Here is a 20,782-nt window from a genome sequence, read left to right on the forward strand (position 1 = left end):
CCCAGATCCCTATACTCTAGATCGGAAGCCTCCGAGGAGGAAATTTCCAGTGGTCAGGATGCCGTGGATCGCAGTGGGCACTTATTTCTTGTTGCCCCCTCCTCCTCTGGGGCCCTATACAGCTTAGGACTCTTGTCCCAGGAATCAAACCATGCCTCTTGGCTGCTTTTCTTGCCTTGAATGCTTTATGCAGCAACATAATAAATTCAGAGGAGAAGGAGAATGAAGAGGAGTCTGAAGCCCCCTCAGGGCTCTCCTCTGCCGTGCCTATAGCCACCCTGCTTGTTCTGCCCCTCTCTGAGGCCGCCTGCTGAGGAGATAAAGGCGGAGGGGGATTTCCCCTCTCCACCGTGGTCTGTGCCGCCGTGCGAATTGAGTCCAAAATGGCATCCGTTCTCTCGCTAAGCGGGAACAGATCTGTGGAAGATAGTTGCGGCCGCCTGAGCCTGCCTTGATCACGGCGCGCCTTCAAAACGCCTTCCCCAGCAGCTTCGGATGTGCCTTTCCCCCTGGGAAGGCAGGCGGAACATAGACCATCACGGGAGACTTGCACGTCTCCGCAGGCTCGACAGGCCGTACCACACGGCATCGACGGGTAATGTCGGAAGAAACACCCCCGGAGAAAATGCGGCCACCGATTCCAGCCCCCACCCCTGCAGGAGAGAACAGAGGCTCACTTGCACAGCACCAAACAACGGCCTTAGTGCCACTCCAAATTTTTTTTTCTTTTTCTTGTCAAACCTGACAAACTCTGCACGGGTCCTGCAGCTCCTGGGGTGAGTGATCCGGGCTCCCCGGTATCACCCCAAGCTCTGGAAGTAGGAGCAGATAGAAGGGGTCCTCGACACCGAACTTCAGTTGCCTCAACTACCAGGGGGGATGGTCCCCTCAGGACCTGCCAATCCCCCGGGAGGCTCAAAGGCTCTTTATTGCTTCCCTTACTACTACTTCTCTCTTTTTTTTTTTTTAATTGTAAATCCCTAATTTTTTTCACAGAATGTAGGCTTTGCACCTCCATCTGCTGGAGACAGAGAAATACTGAGACTGTAGATGGCACCTGAGGGTATAGCACAGGGTCAGTCAAAACTTCTCTGTCTCCATCTGCTGGTGGGGAGGCAAAACCCAGGAGTCTTGACTGATCCAAGTACATACAGGGAATATTGGTTTGGGCCTTAGTTTGATTTGGTTTTTTTTTTTTACCTCATATGTAAATGTACAAACCCTATTTTGGGAATAAGACTCAGTAGGATAGAAAACCACTGGCTTGAAATACATCACTGTATTCTGAAGCCTTAAAGATAGTCTTGTGTAGCAGTTCGTGATGGAATGCCCTTCCGGAGAAGGTGGTGAAAACCAAAACATTAAAAGAATTCAAAAGGGCATAGGATAAACACTGTGGATCCCTAAAGGCTAGAGGATGGAAATGAAGAAAAGAATGCATGGAGTAACTTGATGGTGTGGTGGATACTACCCTTAGCCAATAAGCCTTGATACTGTTGATGCAACTCCATCATTGCTCTCTGCTTCAACAGCAGGCGGGAAAGGGGAATTTGATTTGTTTAGCAACAGAGAGCCCCGACTTTTACGGTCTGGGGAAACAAGTATGGGAGTTACTTGCTGATGCAGCGGTTACTACCCTTAACCAACAAGACTGATACTTTGATGCAACTCAAAACATTCCTCTCTGCTTTAATGGCAAGGCATAACGGGGAATTGGATTCAATAGCAATCGACAAGGGCTAGTGTGGGAAACTGATAAGCACGGGGGAAATGGATTCAAACAGCAACCAATGAGGGTCCTGACTTTTATAATCTGGGAAACAGGTATGCATGGGGTAACCTAGGATGGCACAGCTTATTGGGAAGAATGGATGGACCATTTGGTCCTTTTCTGCTGTCATTTCTATGTTTCTAAGAACCTGTCAGATTAAAATCACATGTATATCTTTCTTGTATAGTGAGACATGCTTTTACAAACTTCACACAAACACAAAATCCTTGAGAGAAAATTGCTACAAGACATCCCTTAGTTCACTGGGCTCATGAGTAAAAAGTCTGATCTATAAGAACTGGGGTATTTTACACTAACCCTGCCTCTGAAGTTGGGGAGGGGGGTGGGGGGTGAGAGGGGCTTATCAAGAAATTTAACTCAAAATTTGGCAAATGCTGTACATGGACCATGTGCAGTAAAAATGGTTCTGAATACAGCCACAGAAAATCTGTCCCCCTATGGCTCCCGCACACCGTGGATGGAAGCAGAGATTGCTCTTCAGCTTTTATCATGGATGTACTCATTTGTCTGTGCAGGGAATACTCCAAGTGCTCTTCGGGTCAGGAGCTTTGAATGTAGGCAGGTGCTCTGCTGGTGAGCGTAAGCAGAAGGATGGGGGAATAGATCCCAGTGCTGGGGAAAGCAGACAAGAGTAGTGCTGCATTAACAGGCTTTGCTTTATTTCACCAACAGGGCTGAATGAGCAGCTAGAACTAGTATGGTTTTTGTCCTTATCTAATGTTTCTTTCAGTTCCTCTGTTAATACTCAGCTCTTGTGTGTTCACATTAATGGTCTGTAATTAATGCACAGTAATGTGTAACTGAATGCTTAAATGTGTTCATTAAGGTAATGAGTCACTTTGATTAGTTTCAGTTTGTGAGAAATTGCCTGGGTAAGCGAACACACAATTTAGTCATTTTTAGAACAGCACAGAGCAGAGCTGACCCAAGGTTACACTTGAACCTGGAGCTGTGAGCTCACATTCTGGGCTCTAACTGTTAGTGAGCAGTGCAGAGAATCAGTGCTGGAGCCAAAAGTCAACATTATGGGCTCTAGCTCAGATCAACTAGGGCTGGGTAGGTCATCAGCCAGTGCTGGTAGTCAGATTTAGAGCCTAGGATACATAGTTCTGGAAGGAGACCTGGTGCATGGCTCCTGGCCTCAGAACCACTGAGGGGGATTTAATTAGAATGGAGGATCAAAGGGCAGGATTCCTAGCCCTGGTTCTGACCAAGCTGGAAGAAGAAAGGAAGAACTACCAGGCCAAAAAAATGCTGAACAAAAACTTAAGTGTAAAACATTTCTAATGTGTGCCTGTGTGTCCAGAGAATATTCATTGTAGCACAGAGTTCACTCTAACACTTTCAGGCACAATGAAGTGTTCCTCTAGCAGGGGCATCATTAGCCATGGGCACATGGAGCCTGTGCCAGAGTCTCAGCCACAGCTATATTTTTTTTTTAGAATCTCAGACTAATCCTGCCCGCATTGTCCATTATTGCTGCGCTGCTTTCGAGTCAAGGTCACTTGTGCTCCACTGGGTCCCTTTCTCCCTACTGACAAAGGTACCATGCAGTTGAAAGGGGCTTTTGCTATTGGCTGGGCCCACGGGTGGAATGAGGTTGCTGTGGGCCGTGCTGAGTCAAGGATCGAGGCTGCTGCTGAGGGTTGTGCTGCATGGACGGGACATTTGCATTAGTTGGACCATGTAAGGAATGAGGCTGCTGCTATCAGCCAGGCTTGCATGCCCAAAGACAGGAAGCTACTGCTGCTGGCTGCATCATGCACATTCTGAGAGGTGTGTGTGTGTGTGAGAGAGATTCTGCATGGGTCTGAGGAGGTGGCTGTTTCTGTCTGCACATTCTGGTGTGGTGTGTGTGTGTGTGTCTGTGTGTTGGAGAGTGCATGTGAGAGAAAGAAGAAAGTTTGTGCATCCTCCACTCTCTCCTCCAACTAATCCATGACAATCTCAGGATGACTGGAAATCAAATTCCCTGGTATGGAGAACAGGGTATTTTTTAAAAATCCTTATTGTGTATTATTTGATGCATCTGTGGTTTTGTAATATTTTATTGATGTTTTGGGAAACATTTTTAAAATTTTTAAATTATTTTTAAATTATTGGATATTCTTTTCATCAGCTGTTTTGAAATATTTATTCTGTTTAGGAGTATAGTTTTACTATTATGATGTTTTATATGGATGTTTATTGTTGCACTGCACACAAAGTCAGGCTTCTTGCAGTTTACAGTACAGTTTGTCTACATATTTCTATTTATACCTTATGATGTCTTTATTCTGTATTTGGTGAGGGTTTGACTACATTCTGCATGTGAGGTGAGGAATTTTGCTAGCCTGTAGTTTTTCTGTAGGTATCTATAGAAGCTTGGCTTGTTCCATTTTCCTAGTAGGAGGTGCATTGGTGTTTTAGGGCTTGGTGTAAAGCACAGTTGCTTACCTGTAACAGGTGTTCTCTTAGGACTGCAGGATGTTAGTCCTCACAGATGTGCGACATCATCAGATGGAGCCCGGCACGGAAAACTTTTGTCAAAGTTTCTAGATCTTTAACTGGCACATTGAGCATGCCCAGCATGCCACTATCTGCACGTTCATGCGGGGTCCCCCCCTTTCAGTCTCGTAACAGAATTCAAGAGTGAAAAAAACAAAACAAGATGCAGGAGAACAACTCCACAGGGTGGCGGGCAGGTTTCCTAGCAACTGCACTTTCTCCTAGGACCAGCAGGATGGTAGTCCTCACAGATGGGTGAATACCAAGCTACAGGCTTCTCCTGGCAACCATAACCAACAGGCGCCAAAGCGGGTGCCAACGGGCACAACAATAATTGCGATGCCGTTGGTTAGATAGGGAGAAAAGCCTGATCTCAACCAATGGGCCTTAGGTGGTGAGAGTTGGGTTTAAGCCTTTAAGAGATTCTGAAGGACGGACTAGCCGAAGCTACTGTCTTGCCAACCATCCTTGTCTAAGCAGTAGTGGGCCACGAACGTATGCAGAGAACTCCACATCGCAGCCCGGCAGATTTCAGCAACGGGAACAGCTGTAAGTGGGCCACCGACACTGCCATAGCCCTCACCTCGACCTCCCAGCTGAAGTCCGACTGCACGTAGCAGAAAGAGAGAGACTGCTAGACAACTGGACAGAGTCTGTTTTCCCACCACAACTCCCAATCTATCTTATCAAAAGATATGAAGAGCTGAGTTGATTGCCTGTGGCCTGCTGTGCGCCCTCTTGCAATCTAACATGTGCAGAGCCCGTTCCCCTTGGTATGAATGGGGTCTCGGGAAAAAAGGTGGGCAAAACAATGGACTGATTGATATGAAAGTCAGTTACAACCTTAGGTAGGAACTTGGGATGCGTACACAGGAGCACACGATCACGAAAGAATTGCGTGAAGGGCGAGTACATAACCAAGGCCTGAAGCTCACTAATTCTATGAATTGAAATGATCGCCACCAGAAGCAGGACCTTCCAGGTGAGGAATTTCAGGTCGCAGGAAGGCATAGGCTCAAAAGGAGGGTGCATAAGCTGTGCTAAGTCAATGTTGAGGTCCCAGGACAGAACAGGAGGCCAAGGGGGGGGGGGGGAACGCTTCAATTGAAGCAGGCCCCGCATGAAGTGAATCACTATGGGCTGAACAGAGATGGGAGTGCCAGCGACCCGATGGTAAGCACTGACCACACTCAGATGGACCCTGACCGAGGTGGTTTTAAGCCCGGCCTTGGAGAGGTGACACAAGTAGTCCAAGAACCTCGGAATGTGGCACGAAAAAGGATCCAAGCCATGCTCCTCACCAGACGGAAAACCTCCTCCACTTCAATAGGTAAGACTTCCTGGCAATTGCTACCTCCAACCACTGGGGGGGAAGGGGGAAGAGAGAGCGAGAGAGAGAAAAGCTCTAAGGCCCTTATAGTAGTTAGGTATTTATACCTCTATAGGAGGCCCACCTACTTACTTGAGGTGAGGTTTAGGTAGTAGTGTAGGGGTTAGTGGCCACTTTGACATGCACGAACAGAACAGTGCTCTCTTGTGAAGATTTGATGACCCTTGGAGTGAGGAAACTCACACAAAGATGAGATTTGTACAATGTTCTCTCAACCTAGCTTGATGGACTCTCAACCTTGGTAACGCCTTAATGCATGCGAAAAGCCCATAGCGCGGCTTGGAAAATAACCCCCTAAGGTAGCAAAGTTTTGTTTTGTTTTTAAAGCTGGCTCCTGAATCCCTGGATGCTGCCACAATGACAGACTAAATAAAAAGGCACAACTTCGCATTTAAGGGGCTTTACAGATCAGTGATGTCAGACAAATCATTTTGAAAAGGCGATTTAAAAATACAGATGAGGTTTCCATTTCTGCATCAGTAGGATGGAAAGTAAAAGTGGGTATAAAATCTTGAATGTGCTCTTTATATTATTTCATACTTATAGACTGCCTTCTTTGTACAGAGGACCAACACAAAGCAGTTCACAATAATTAAAATTGTGCGGCAGTACTGCTGCATCTGCGTGCACACCACCTCCACTGCTTTCTGAACGCCACTTACTTGATTTGAGAATAATTCCCCCCCACACCCACACCCACTTCCCTCATACTCACAGTCTGTGCCGATTCAAGAATGGAACGTGACTTCCGCACAAGGGGAGTCTCAAAGCTCTTCACAGTCACTGCTTGCACCACTGCATTTCCCCCATAGATACTGAACATCTCATCTGCAAACTGAGAGGTGATCAACATTAGTATCTCACCTAAAACCCAGTTCGGTCACTGAGCATGGGGGAGAGGGGAAGTACATAGGACCACTCAAGATACACTAGAGAGTTACTTCTACATGAAGATCACAGGTACTCCTCAAAGTACGACAGATTTTAGCAATCCAAATTAACAACATTTCATCTGGCAAGGATTCTAGTACACTCTACAACAAAGTGACTGTTCTGAGTGCAAAGAAGACCGTGCACTAAAAAGGGTGAACTGCAGCTGGGGCAGGACTTAAAAATGACAGCTCTTCAAAGTGATTACAGCAGGGCAGGATGATTCCAGTAATCTAGTGCCCTACTCACCACAAGACACAATCACCAAGGAGAGAACCAGGGCCTTCCCATGCATAAAAATTGCTTTTTTTTTTTTTTTTTATTTCCCCCAGTGTTTGAGTTCATTACCCGATTCATCTAATGCACAAAGCCAACGTGTCATCCGAGCTCGGGTCTGTAGAAGAGGCTCAGCCAATCCTGGTTTCAGCCTCGTCCCAACAACATGAGGTTGTATAGTAACCCCAATCCTACTTGATGGTGGGACTAACCGTCCCTGCTCATTCCTGCTTTGAGGCTTCCTATAACATGGCAAACATGCAGCAGACATGGAACAGCAGCAAGCCGCAAAATGTGTGGCACAACACACTATCTACAGAAATTAGCTTACTCGTACAACTGGGAAATGAAGCCGCTTACCTGGTAATTCAGTCACACAAATTGGTCATGTGGCCATGCTCAGCACCAAGTGGACATCCGTTCTAGAGCTTTCTAGAAAGACCAAAAGGCTCTTATGGTGCATGCAAGGAAATCTCCATGCTGCCACAGCTTTAAATAAGGAAGACCAACTCCAAAGAGCAGGTAGGTGGGAGGGTTTGTGTGATTGGTGAACTGCTGTCTTCAGAGAACATCTGTTACAGGTAAGCACCTTGGCTTTCTCTGAAGACAAGTGCTTCAAAGTCACATAAGTGGTATTTTCTAGCTAAGGCTTACCTTAAACTAAATGAGGAAAAACCATCACACGAGCACCAATGTGTGGGCTAACATTTTTTACTTGGCAAAAACTGAAAACAGAAAAATGAACATCTTTCATAATCTATAAGATGATTCAAAATACTATAATGGGCTCTGGTGGTGGGGGGCTGCAGCTGGGTTGTACCATTCAGAGATCATGGAGAACAAAGTCCAAACCTAATATCCCGCTAAGAGGCCATGTTTATGCAGTAATGGGGTGAGAATGTGTGGACTGAACATGTCACAGTCCTGCAAATGCCTGTAATGAAGGTAGATCTTAGGTGGCAGCCAGTGTCTCTGTGGCCCTAACATGCCGCTCTAAGATCAGGTTTACCTGGGTATAACATAAGGAAATGCAATCTGTTAACTATTTGGAAATGGCTTGACTTGTCATTGCAATACCAGACCTGTTTGGATCAAAAGAAACAAAAGCTGAGTGGGCTTTAGTCTGCTCCAGACAGATGTTGCTAGCTCTCTCGCAGGCATGGATTTAAGGGCCTTTTCATCTTGAAAGAGATATGGCCTGAGAAATATGATGGAAGGATGACCGACTGATTAAAGTGGAAATCAAACACCAACTTAGGCGAGAACTTGGGAGGGATGAAAAGCAAAGTTACCACCCCATGGTGATGAAATCTTCACATCCGCCTTGTACTTTCATAGGAACAGTTGGATTATTAAGTGGAAATAAATAAAATCTGATACAAGGTAGATTTGTTGTTACTAGGGCCTTGAACTCATGAACTCTCCGGCAGAAGTGGCACCAAAAATGCAATCTTCTAGCTCAGGTATGTGAAAACAGGAAAGTTCAGATATTAAGTGGAGGGCTTTCAACAGTAAGAACCACAATGTCACATGACACTGCAGGTAGCTTGAGGACAGGTTTCAGTTGAAACAAGCCCCACATAACCCTGATAACTAAAGAATGGACAGAGGTGGGGTTTCCTTCTGTATGCTGGAGATAAGCTCCAACTGTACTTAGATGAACCCTAGCAAAGTTGGTTGTAAAGCCCAAGATGAAGGTGGTATTTAAGCAGATGTGTTAAACAAGAGAAAGGATCGACATGGTCCTGTCTTCATACCAGACTGAAAACCTCCATTTAAAACTATAAGACCTTCTTATGAATTCTTTCCTATAAGCTGGAACCTTGAACAACTTTTCCAACAGATCATGGGATTCTATTATGAACCCCTCAACATTCAGGCAGTGAGAGCCAGACTGGATGTTGGGGGTGGAGCAATGATCCCTCATTCTGAGTTATTAGGGTCAGACAAGTTCCTAACTTTCATCAGCTTCCTCAGATATAAGTTCCACAGGAGTGGAAATCAGATTTCCCTTGGCCCAAAAGGGGCTATGAGCATCAGTCTTCTGGTCTCTCACGTTTTATCAGTGTTTTAGCTACCAAAGATATGGGACAATACACATGCAGGCGACCTATTCCAATGTCACTAGCCTGCATTATCATCTCATAGTTACATGGTAAATGACAGCAGATAAGGAACAATTGACCAGTGCAATTTGCACAATTTAAATTATTTTTTGCTTTCTGTCTCTTTAGGTAGATTAGGCATATAAATTCCATATATAAAATAACTCCAGCTCTCCTCTTTGCCACCCCCACTCCCCTCCCAGAACCAGCCCTCCACATCTTATACCTGACTTCTCAAACCCTTTCCTACCACACCTCTCCATGTGTCCTAAAAGCATGTCTAAAATATGTTATAGTGTTGACCTCCCAGCCTCCACTGGAAGGCCATTTCAAGCCTCCTCTTCTTACAAAAGCAATATTTTAATCCAATACCCAGACCCCTTTCCACATATTATCAAGGTTTGCAATAAAACAGTCACAAAATTAGTGAGGCTGTGGTCCAAAGCATCCAGGCTCATATATTCCATGTAGATTACCCCAGCCTTCTTGGAAGTCTGATGCAGTTGTAATACTGCTGCTAGGGTTGTGACCTTCATGGAGTGGTGGTTAACATAAGAACACAAGAAATTGCCATGCTGGGTCAGACCAAGGGTCCATCAAGCCCAGCATCCTGTTTCCAACAAAGGCCAAACCAGGCCATTATCCAAACACCAAGAAGATCCCATGATACTGATGCAATTAATAGCAGAGGCCATTCCCTAAGTAAACTTGATTAATAGCAGTTAATGGACTTCTCCATGAACTTATCCAAACCTTTTTTGAACCCAGCTACACTAACTGCACTAACCACGTCCTCTGGCAACAAATTCCAGAGCTTAATCATGCATTGAGTGAAAAAGAATTTTCTCCGATTAGTCTTAAATGTGCTACTTGCTAATTTCATGGAATGCCTCCTAGTCCTTCTATTATTCGAAAGTGTAAATAACCGATTCACATCTACTCATTCAAGACCTCTCATGATCTTAAAGACCTCTATCATATCCCTCCTCAGCCATCTCTTCTCCAAGCTGAACAGCCCTAATCTCTTCAGTCTTTCCTCACAGGGGAGCTGTTCCATCCCCTTTATCATTTTGGTCACCCTTCTCTGTACCTTCTCCATCGCAACTATATCTTTTTTGAGATACGGCGACCAGAACTGTACACAGAATTCAAGGTGCGGTCTCACCATGGAGTGATATAGAGACATTATGACATTTTCCATTTTATTAACTATTCCCTTTCTAATAATTCCTAACATTCTGTTTGCTTTTTTGACTGCTGCAGCACACTGAGCCGACGATTTTAAAGTATTATCCACTATGATGCCTAGATCTTTTTCCTGGGTGGTGGCTCCTAATATGGAACCTAACATTGTGTAACTACAGCAAGGGTTATTTTTCCCTATATGCAACACCTTGCACTTGTCCACATTAAATTTCATCTGCCATTTGGATGCCCAATCTTCCAGTCTTGCAAGGTCCTCTCCTGTAATGTATCACAATCCGCTTGTGATTTAACTACTCTGAATAATTTTGTATCGTCCGCAAATTTTATAACCTCACTCATCGTATTCCTTTCCAGATCATTTATATATATATTGAAAAGCACCGGTCCAAGTACAGATCCCTGAGACACTCCACTGTTTACCCTTTTCCACTGAGAAAATTGACCATTTAATCCTACTCTGTTTCCTGTCTTTTAACCAGTTTGTAATCCATGAAAGGACATCGCCTCCTATCCCATGACTTTTTAGTTTTCTAAGAAGCCTCTCATGAGGAACTTTGTCAAATGCCTTCTGAAAATCCAAATACACCAATGATTTCTTGAAAGCCTGATGCAGTCATATCACTGCTGTTTAGGGTTACCCTGTAGTTTACCCCATTGCTTCTCTGCCATTCTAGACAGATGAGCATACAAGATCCAATACTTAATTCAACATTCACCATCCTCACCCTCTTACCTCTAAACCTTAAAGTACTATAAACAATTAAGAAAACTAGGGGAGCTGCTGCCCAAATATATGGCCTCCTAGATCCCCAAAGACGTAGGGGCCGATGCAATAAAAAGCACGGAAAGTGGGCGCTGAAAAGTCAGTGCCCACTTTCCTAACGCGTGCATGGCACTGAAAAGTCAGAGCCCACTTTCCTAAAGTTCCCTCGCCACCGGGCAGACAGCCCGAGCAGAGGCTGTCCCAGGAGAGTCATGCGCGCCAAGCTGCGCTCGTGGCAGGACAACCGTCTCAGCATGCCCCTTCAACAAATAAGGCAGGGAATTTAAAGTAAAAAAAACAGCGCAAACAAAAAACAACCCGCGGCAGCAAGGGAAGGGAGAGTGTAAGTATTAAAAATGCCAACCGGCTCAGCAATGTAACAAAACTTTTGGGTTTTGTTTTTTTTTAACCTGCCTCCTCCGGGTCCTGGTCCCCCTGGGGTGAGTGATCCGGGCTCCCCAGTATCACCCCAGGTGCTGATGTATGATGGCGATATGGTCCTCAACCCCCAGCCGCAGCAGATACCAGGGGAGATGGTCCCCTCAGGACTTGGCAACCCCCTGGGAGGCTGAAGGATCTTCACCACAGTAACCTATTTATTCTCCAAAATCCTATAACTTTTTTTTTTAAACAATCCTATTCCAATCTGTCTATAACTTTCCTATCTGAGAAAATAAACCAAGTAACCCCTACAGACTGAGTTTTGCACCTCCACATGCATTTGCATGTGATGAGTGCTATTGCATTCACTCCACGTCCAACACGGGTTAAATAGGCGCTAATCCCCCTATTGCATTAGGGGTGGATTAGCGCCTATTTAACCCGTGGAGTGCGGGTTATATAGTGCGCTCGGCTGAGCACACTGTATTGCATCGGCCCTTTACTGGGCACTACCTTGCCACCACCAAGCCCTTACCCCCACAGCATCAACCCAATTGATTTCTTGGAATTGTATCCTCCTGGTATCAACCTGGCACCCTATAGCCTACAGTATCTGATTGTGCTTCCATTTAGTTTTGCAAGTAAAATGTGGGTCATTTGTAATACTGCCTTTTCCAACCTGCTCGAAGCACCTGCCTTCCGAAGGAGCCAAAAACTGGCGCCTGTACATCGAGGCGATAATGACGAGCAAAAGTATGCAGAGACTTCCAAGTAGCTGCTCTGCAGATTTCCTGCGGAGAGACCGAATGACTCTCTGCCCAAGAAGTATTGTGAATGCAAAGAATGGGCCTTTAAGCCCTCTGGAACCATCCGGCCCCGACAGATATACGCCAATGCAATCGCCTCCTTTAGCCATCGAGCAATCGTAGCCTTAGAAGCCTTGTTTCCCTTACTTGGGCTACTCCATAAGACAAAGATGATCAGAGACTTGAAACTCGTTTGTAACCTGTAAATATTGCAGTAGTACTCTTTTTACATCAAGGCGCTGTAGGTCACCACCAGGCGTGTTCGCAATGTCCTCAAAAGAAAAAGCAGGGAGTTCCACTGACTGACTGACGTGAAAGGAAGACACAACCTTCAGCAAGAATGAAGGAAACGTCTTAAGGGAGACACCTGAATCAGAAAAACAGAGGAAGGGCTCACTACAAGACAACGCTTGAAGCTCTGACACCCTCCTGGCGGAGCAAATAGAAACTGTCTTAAGAGTCAGATCCTTAAGCGTAGCCCGCCAGAGGGGTTCAAAGGACGCCTCGCAAAGAACTCAAAGCACCAAGTTAAGGCTCCATGAGGGACAGGTAGCCCGGACAAATGCTTGGCCCCTTTGAGGAATCTAACGACATCCGGATGAGCCGCCACCGCGTAACCGTCGATACTTCCTAAGAGGAACCCGAGAGCGGCAACCTGGACCTGCAAAGAGTTGAAAAACAAACCTTTGGAAAGGCCATTCTAGAGAAAGGAGAGAACCTGGGATACCGGAGCCTTGTGTGCTGGCACTCCAGACTCTGCACACACACACACACACACACATTCTCAAACACTCTCCACACCCGAACATAAGCGAGAGAGGTAGAAGGCTTACAGGCCTGCAACAGATTGGATACGACTTCTTCCTTAGACCCCTTCTTTCACAGTCGTCGCTGCTCAAAAGCCAGGTCGCTAGACAAAAGCGATCCGCCTGATCGAAAAATATTGGACCCTGACAGAGCAGGTTTGGGAGGTGACCGAGGCGAAGAGGACAGTCTGTCGCGAGGTTCACCAGATCCACGTACTACGACTTTAGAGGCCACTCTGGTGCTACGAGTACTTTTCCCACCAGAGGACAAGGGGGGGGGGGGGGCGGGGAACACGTAGAGGAGCACGTCGTGAGGCCAGGGAAGAACCAGGGTATCCACCCCTTCCGAGCAGTGCTCCCTTCTGTGGCTGAAGAATCTGGGAGCTTTTGAATTGTTCAGAGTAGCCATCAGGTCTAAGTGGGGGATCCCCCACCTGCAAACGATCAGATCCATCGCCCCGGACAATTCCCACTCTCCGGGGTCTAGATGTTGACGACTGAGGAAGTCGGCTTGAACATTCTCCTTCCCCGCAATATGGAAAGCTGCCAATCGATCCAGGTGAAGCTCTGCCCAGGTGAGCAGCTTGCTGGCTTCCAGAGCCACCGGACGACTTCTGGTGTTTCCCTGTCGCTTGATATAGGCTACTGTGGTGGCATTGTCAGAGAGCACTCACACCGCCTTGCGACAGATCAGGGGCAGAAAGACCTTGAGAGCCAGACAGACCGCTCGAGCCTCCAGGCCATTGATGTGCCAGTGGGATTGAACTGGAGACCATCATCCCTGAGTAGACTGAGTCTGACACAGTCGGAGAGGCTGGCGTCCGTCGTTACAATAATCCACTGAGGAGTTTCCAGGAGCATCCCCTTTAACAGGTGGACGAGAGAGAGCCACCACTGTAGGTTGGTGATGGTAGCCTCGGAGAGCAGCAGAGGCGCTCGAAATTCCTCTGAGACCGGTTTCCAGCAGGACAGCACCGCTTTTTGTAAAGGACGCATATGCGCAAAGGCCCACGGAACAAAATCTATAGTTGATGTCATAGAACCCAGAACCTGGAGATAGTTCCAGGCCGTGGGGACCGAGAGAGATACCACCTGTTGCACCTGATCCATGATCTTGAGCGCATGAGTCTCGGGTAACAACACTTTGCCCACGCGGGTGTTGAAGCGCGCTCCCAAGAACTCGAGGACCTGAGAGGGCTTGAGGTTGCTCTTGGAAAAATTGGTTATCCACCCAAGGGAGGTGAGGACTGACGAGACCCTTTTGACGGCCTTCACGCACAGCTCCTCTGACTTCACTCGAATGAGCCAGTCGTCCAGGTACAGGTGGACTAGGACTCCCTCCCGTGTGGGTAGCGGTGGCAAGACCAAACGGGAGCGCCCAAAACTGGTAGTGTTGTCCCAGAATGTTGAAATGAAGGAACTTTTGGTGCTCCTGACGAATCGGGATGCGTAGGTAGGCTTCTGTCAGAACGAGAGAGGCGAGGAATTCGCCTGTGCGCACCAGCGCTATGATCGCCTTCAGGGTCTCCATGCGAAAGTGGGGAACCTTGAGCGCCCTGTTGACTCTCTTGAGATCCAGGATGGGACGGAAGGATCCGTCCTTTTTGGGCATGACGAAGTAGATGGAATACTGGCCGGATCCCTGCTCCTGAGGGGGGACCGGGACTATGGCTCCGAGGGCTAGAAGCCTGTCCATAGTCTGGCAGACTGTCGGCCACTTCTGCGCGCCGCAGGGAGAGATTAAGTAAAGGTCCGGGAGGTCTCGAGCAAATTCATCGAGGTGATCGAAAGAGGTTACGCAAATTCTAAAGCGTAACCTCTTTCGATCACCTCGATGACCCACTGATCCACAGTAATTTTGACCCATTCCTCGAGAAATGGGGACAACCAACCACCTAAGTCTGGAATGGAGGAATGGGCTGGCTGCATCTCATTGCGAGGGCTTTGCGGTGGGGCCTTAGTGGGTGCCGTCTCTGAAGGATCGTCGTTCCCGAAAGGACTGGGACCATGCATGATCTCTAGTGGAGGTGTTTCGTTGAAAGGCACCTCTCGGCTTATTGAACCGGCGCTGCCCCCTGAAGCGAGAGCGTGATGGAAAAAACAACCTGGACTGTTTGGGGCGGTCCTCAGGCAGCTTATGAACCTTGTTATTACCTAAGGATTTGATAAGCTGTTCCAGGTCCTCGCCAAAGAGCAACTTACCCTTGAAGGGGAGAGTACCCAACTATGATTTAGAAGAGGAGTCTGCAGCCCAATTCTTCAGCCAGAGGAGATGCCTGGCTGAAACTGCTGAGACCATGGCTCTGGCTTGAACCCTGAGGAGATCGTAGAGAGCGTCAGCTCCATAAGCCACCGCAGCTTCCAGCCATTCTGCCTGTTCCACCTTTGCAGATCGGAGGTCCTGGGTGCTGAGTAATTGCTGAACCAACCTGAGACTGCTACAGACTGTCGCCCTAACTCCCAGTGCCAGAACTTCAAAGATCCTCTTGAGATGAAGCTCCAGCTTCTGATCCTGAAGATCCTTCATAGCCGTGGCTCCTACCACTGGGATGGTGGTGTGTTTGGTGACTGCGGACACAGAAGCATCAACTTTAGGTCCCTTAAGCATCTCCAGACATTGGTCTGGCAGAGGATAAAGCTTGTCCATCTCCCTTCCCACCCTGAGGCTTGACTTGGGAGATTCCTACTCCTGAAGCATGAGCTGCATAAGCATGGGGTGGAATGGAAAAGTACGCGGCGGAGCCCTCAGTCCCGCCAGGACTGGGTCCACTGTGCATGAAGTTGAGGCAGTCGGTGGCTCCTCCGGGGGAACTTCAATGCCAAGTTCATCCAACACAAAGGGAATGAGTGGGTCCAGCTCCTCCAGTTGAAACAGTCTCAAAACTCGGGGATTGTCCCCGTTGGCAGGCGAATTCAGGAGAGCCAGATCTGAGTCCGGATTGGGATCCGGCAGAGGCAATGGTTGAGGAGGGTCTGGAGGATCCAGTATGCCCGGCACGGTCCTGAACCTATTTGTGCCCGGTAACTCTGGGGCCCTCGGGCCCTGATCGGTGCCTACCCAAGGAATCTTAGCCGGGGGGGGGGGGGGGGGGGAGAGATGATTCTGTTCCTCCAAACTAGCCAGAAAAGATTTATGCATTAACAGTACAAATTCTGTAGAAAAACGATGTTGAACCCTCCCAGGCAAGGGGGGAGGGGGTTCAGAAACTGATCTGGGGAACCCACAGGGCCAAGATTGTGCGGCGAAGGGTTAAAAATCGGCTCTGTGAGACCCTCAGGGCTTGTATTAGAAGGGAGCTCCGGAGACAAAATGGCTACCATTCCTGTGGTTTTTCGTGAGGGAGCCGGCTTAGGAATGCGCTTCATGACCTGACCCCGGACCGCCAACTTAAACGCTGCCCCGGAGGATCCCTCCCCTCCGGGAAGGTATAAGGAGCAAAGCCTATCGCGGGAGAGCCAAGAGGCAGGCTCCCCGCAGGAAAGGCAGGCCGAGGAACGCGGCATCCGCTCCGGGGGGAGGAAAGAACGCTTGAGCAGAAGAAACGGCAGTGCCTGGCTGACACGAGCTGAAGCAAGGAAACAAGCCCTGCTACGCTCCTTCCCCTGTAAGTGCCGCTGAAAATGCTGCCGATTGCCTTTTGCCTGTCAGTTCTTTCTTTTTTTGTTGTTGTAAAACTTTAGGCAAGCAGAGGAAAAACCACCTCTCTGCTGTAGAACCCGAGGCAGGAGCCTCTTCTGGGTCAGAGTAGGCAAGTAGGATGAGTGACTGGACCACCAGTATCACCCCCAAGCAGCCAGGCTGGAGGTCACTGGGAAAGAGGGTCCCAGACTGAATATTCAAGGGGAACAATCCTCCCTGGGACCCAGTAAGAGCTAGGAGACAACTGTCTCCCTTTGCACAGATTCTGTTTTGGGTTTTTTTTCTTTTAAAACTGGAATAAACAATACTTGCTTGATCCTGTATCAACCCAGTGGGAAGAAGAGAAAAGAAATCACCAACTAGAAGAAAGGAAGCTAACGCTAGGGAACCACAGCTTCAACTGCCTGCATCTGCTGGAGACAGAGAAATACTGAAGGGACGCAGGGCGAGCACTGTCCTCATATAGGATACCCTTTCAGTTTTTCTCTGTCTCCATCTGCTGGACAGGAGGCTCAACCCACTGTCTGGACTGATCCAGGTACGTACAGGGAAATGGGCTTTCAAAATGACTCATCAGTACCTGGTACTGATTCAAAACTGCATGGATAAGAACCATGAAGTTAAGATACAGGAGATAGTGGAACAAGTAACATCAGTAAAGGAAGTTCAGGTGAGCCTAATTAAATCAGATGAATTAATGAGGAGGAATTATGAGAAAATTGAAAATAAGATGCGTTACCTCAATTTGAGGATATTGAACTTTCCATACATGAAGTTAATTTCTCCTAAGGAGCAATTAAAGAAATATTTAACAGAAGTGCTTCTAATAACTCCTGAGAAAGTACCTATCTTCTCAAAAATTTATTATGCTCCTTCTAAAGAAGAAAAAAAAGGAGTTGGTATATCTGATATTAATATAGATGCTGAATTAACAGCTTTCCTGGAAACACCTTCTGAAGAACAAATTGATTTCAGAGGGACACTGTTAGTTTCCTTCATACATGAGATAGATAGAGATCATATATTAAGAACTTTCCTTCGTAACCGTAGGAAAACATACTTAGGAAAAAAAAGTATGGATTTACCCAGATGTCACAAGAGACACCCAGATTAGAAGGAGAAGATTTGTGGATATGATACAAGTTGCTAAACCCCTTGGGATACAACTTGCTATCAGATACCCATGTAAATGCATGTTCACTTTTAAGGAGAAAAAGTACATCTTTTATGATCCTAAGCAGTTAAAGTTTTTCTTAGATAACTGTAAAAGTGAGGTTAATACCATCTAACCATTGAGGAAATTATTAAAATAGATACTGTATTTTCTTATTATGTTTGATAGGAATGTTCATTTCCTTTTTGAATTGTTGATGCTCCTAAATGTTTCCTGAGAGCATATATTTCTTTATAAAAATGATTTACAGAAATGATGTTTATATTGATATTGATGTTCTTTGGAAGATGTGTTTTTTTTTAAAACTGATGATATAAATATTTTGTTCAATATAACTATTCTGTTTAATGTAAAGGGAAAATTTCCATAAATAAAGAATTAAAAAAAAAAACCCTGCATGGATGGCTCCAGCATGACAGAAAGCTGCAGAGCTGAATGTCATAAGGTCGACGCAGCTCCTGAAATGGGGTCTACATAATGCTACTTTACCTTCTGTAGAGATTCTGCCAGGACCTGACAGGCATCCCGAAACTGTTGAGAATCTTCTCCATAGTGCTTCCCAATCTCCTCCAGACCAGCCAACTCCAGAGAGTATAGATCAGGGGAGTGATCCTTTGCCAGGTGTTTGTGTCTAGTTAGCTGAAGGAGAGAACATAGGAAAAAAATTAATGAATGAAAACATGGCAGGGCTCTTACTAGCTCACATGTAGGTATCAACGAAACCCAAAAGGGACAGAACAGAAAACCTTTCATATCAGGGATTATTTGTATTAGTGAAGTGAAGAACTGACTAAGCACAACTAAACAATTCTGACCTGCTGCTCATGACCACTCCTAAATCACTGACAGCAAACCTCAATGCCTGACCACCTTACTCTTCAAAAGGCATGAAAGCTTCCCCAGCGATGTAACATGTTCTGCCTTAGTAGATATCACTTGTGCTCCAGTTGGATGTGCTGCTGTGGGTTCATCTTTGGGTCCCATGCATGGCACTTGCTGTGGCCTCAGTACTACCCAGAATGTACTGATGCAAATATGTCACACATTGTTGCCTTATAGTTTTTATCCATTTTGCCAGCAGATGAAAATCCCCAAAACTGACTTGAAGAGCTCATTCGTTTACTTACCAAAGCTGAAATATCATGTAGGACTTGGAGCTCCGACAAAAACAGCAGGTCAACCTAAAATCCACACAATTGTTAGTTTTAGTTAAACCATTTTTCATTTATACCTGACTTCTTTAAAACTACTATTTCTTGTTCTTTTTCACCAGATCAACAAAAGCTAACACATCACAGTCAGCCCAGGGCAACCATGTGTATGTCTGAAATACTCGAACTATAAAGCACACTGGGATCCTGCTGTTCACACGATTCCTATTCTGTTACCCTCCCCACCTTACACACAAAGTACACCAAGCGCTCCAACAAAGGAATGGTTCTAACTATTACTGCACGCCATAACATACAAAGCCTTTACTTCTCAGAGCACCAGAAGCATCCTCCTGAACCGATTTATTGCACCTTCTGCATTTTCTCTTTTAGCCATTTAGACAAGAGAAGGTCAAAAGGCAGTCCTTCCTTAAAGAGAAAGATCTGTAATGGAAACTCCCATTGTGCACCAAGTATCAAACAGGCCAACCCATGACTCGGTAGCGCTATTTGACAAGGCAGGTGGTGCCCAGCATTGAAAAAGGCAAGGTGCTTTGCCTCCCCTGACCAACAAGAGATACTATGAGCACATGCACTCCTGGCTGCTGCTTCTTAAAGCCCCACTCCATGTGATGGGCTCTTTTGGAAGTCAACTGAGGAAATAACGAAGCACCCAAAAACCCAGGAGACTCAAAATGAAACAGGGAAGATAGTGCATTGTTTTCATCCAGCAAACATGAAATCAGAGAAATTGTATACAGGCAGAGAGCAGAGGAAACTAGCATAAGGTCTTTATAGCACCACTCTACCTCGCTGGTTTTGCTCAAAGAGTTTAAGGGAAGTGAGTTGAAAATTGAGTTTTCCTGGAAGAGACGGTTACGCAGCTGCTGAAGTGTGATGGGAAGATTCTCAAAGACTGTATTTGCTTTCCCGACCATGTAGACTCTCTGCAAGGATAGGAAGTGCATGTCAGGCCAGTGCTATACAGATTTCCTTCAAAACCCTCTCAGCAGTTGCACTGTATGTCTTGCAAGCCCTGCTGTTTATTCTGTAGGGTGTGTTACTTATCAGTCAACTGATTTTGTCAGACAAAACCACGTAATACATACCACTTAAAAAATAAAATAAAAGTACCTACTAGAAGACAAACGCGTTATAAAGTAGCCAAATGACAGCAGGGAATGATACTTAGGTTGAGCCACTTGCTTCACTACCTGTACAATTTGTGGGCCTACTTTTCTTAGGAAGATCAAACCTATGGGTTCCTACATGCAGTGTGCTAAAAACTAGGACTGGCTCAGTCCATCCTTGAAGACATGGAACCAACTGGTAATTTTATGTTATAAAGCCCCTAAAGATTTTACATAAGGATATGTGGAAGAAACTCCACTATGTCACACTAAAAAAATGGCCTTCTGCACAGCATGAGAGACCCATCAGCCATACTTGCTGATCACCCCCTCTGGCTTTATAAAACTAGTTGACAGTTGCTACTCTGCCTCCACATTTTTTACATATTTACTTTCTGAAAAAGTACAGAAGGTACGATCTGAGGCCATGGGACCATGTGTGGTTCCTTTAAGGTCTTCAGCACATCCCACACAACGGAGAACTTAACAAAAGTGCAGACTAAAACAAAGGTGATATTTCAAAGAAGAAATCATTTGGATACATCTAAGTTTCAGTCCACGGATTGCTGATTCTCACCTCGTCACTGGGAGCCAGCTGCAGAACTACTGGCATTTCCTTTGAGAACAAAGAGTGGATAGCCTCTGCAACGCTGTCTAGACTGAATGGAACAGCCTAAGGCACATAAAAATAAACAAAAAAAAAGCCCACATATCACAAAACTATTATTTTCTATTTTTTTAAACA

General features: G+C 46.2%; 1 protein-coding gene across 1 annotated transcript in view; it reads right to left on the reverse strand.

Annotated features, from left to right (window-relative positions):
* Window positions 1-20,782, reverse strand: part of ATP6AP2 (ATPase H+ transporting accessory protein 2) — a 76,342-nt gene that overhangs the window by 11,515 nt on the left and 44,045 nt on the right. Inside the window, exons 4-8 of the mRNA XM_029603154.1 lie at window positions 20,615-20,710; window positions 19,717-19,854; window positions 18,884-18,937; window positions 18,246-18,395; window positions 6,385-6,504 (exon numbers count right to left, since the gene is read on the reverse strand). Of these exons, the coding sequence (XP_029459014.1) occupies window positions 6,385-6,504; window positions 18,246-18,395; window positions 18,884-18,937; window positions 19,717-19,854; window positions 20,615-20,710 (558 nt within the window). The remainder of the gene's footprint in view (window positions 1-6,384; window positions 6,505-18,245; window positions 18,396-18,883; window positions 18,938-19,716; window positions 19,855-20,614; window positions 20,711-20,782) is intronic.

This window comes from Rhinatrema bivittatum, chromosome 5 (genome assembly GCF_901001135.1).
Source record: "Rhinatrema bivittatum chromosome 5, aRhiBiv1.1, whole genome shotgun sequence".
In the NCBI taxonomy this organism is placed as follows: domain Eukaryota; kingdom Metazoa; phylum Chordata; class Amphibia; order Gymnophiona; family Rhinatrematidae; genus Rhinatrema; species Rhinatrema bivittatum.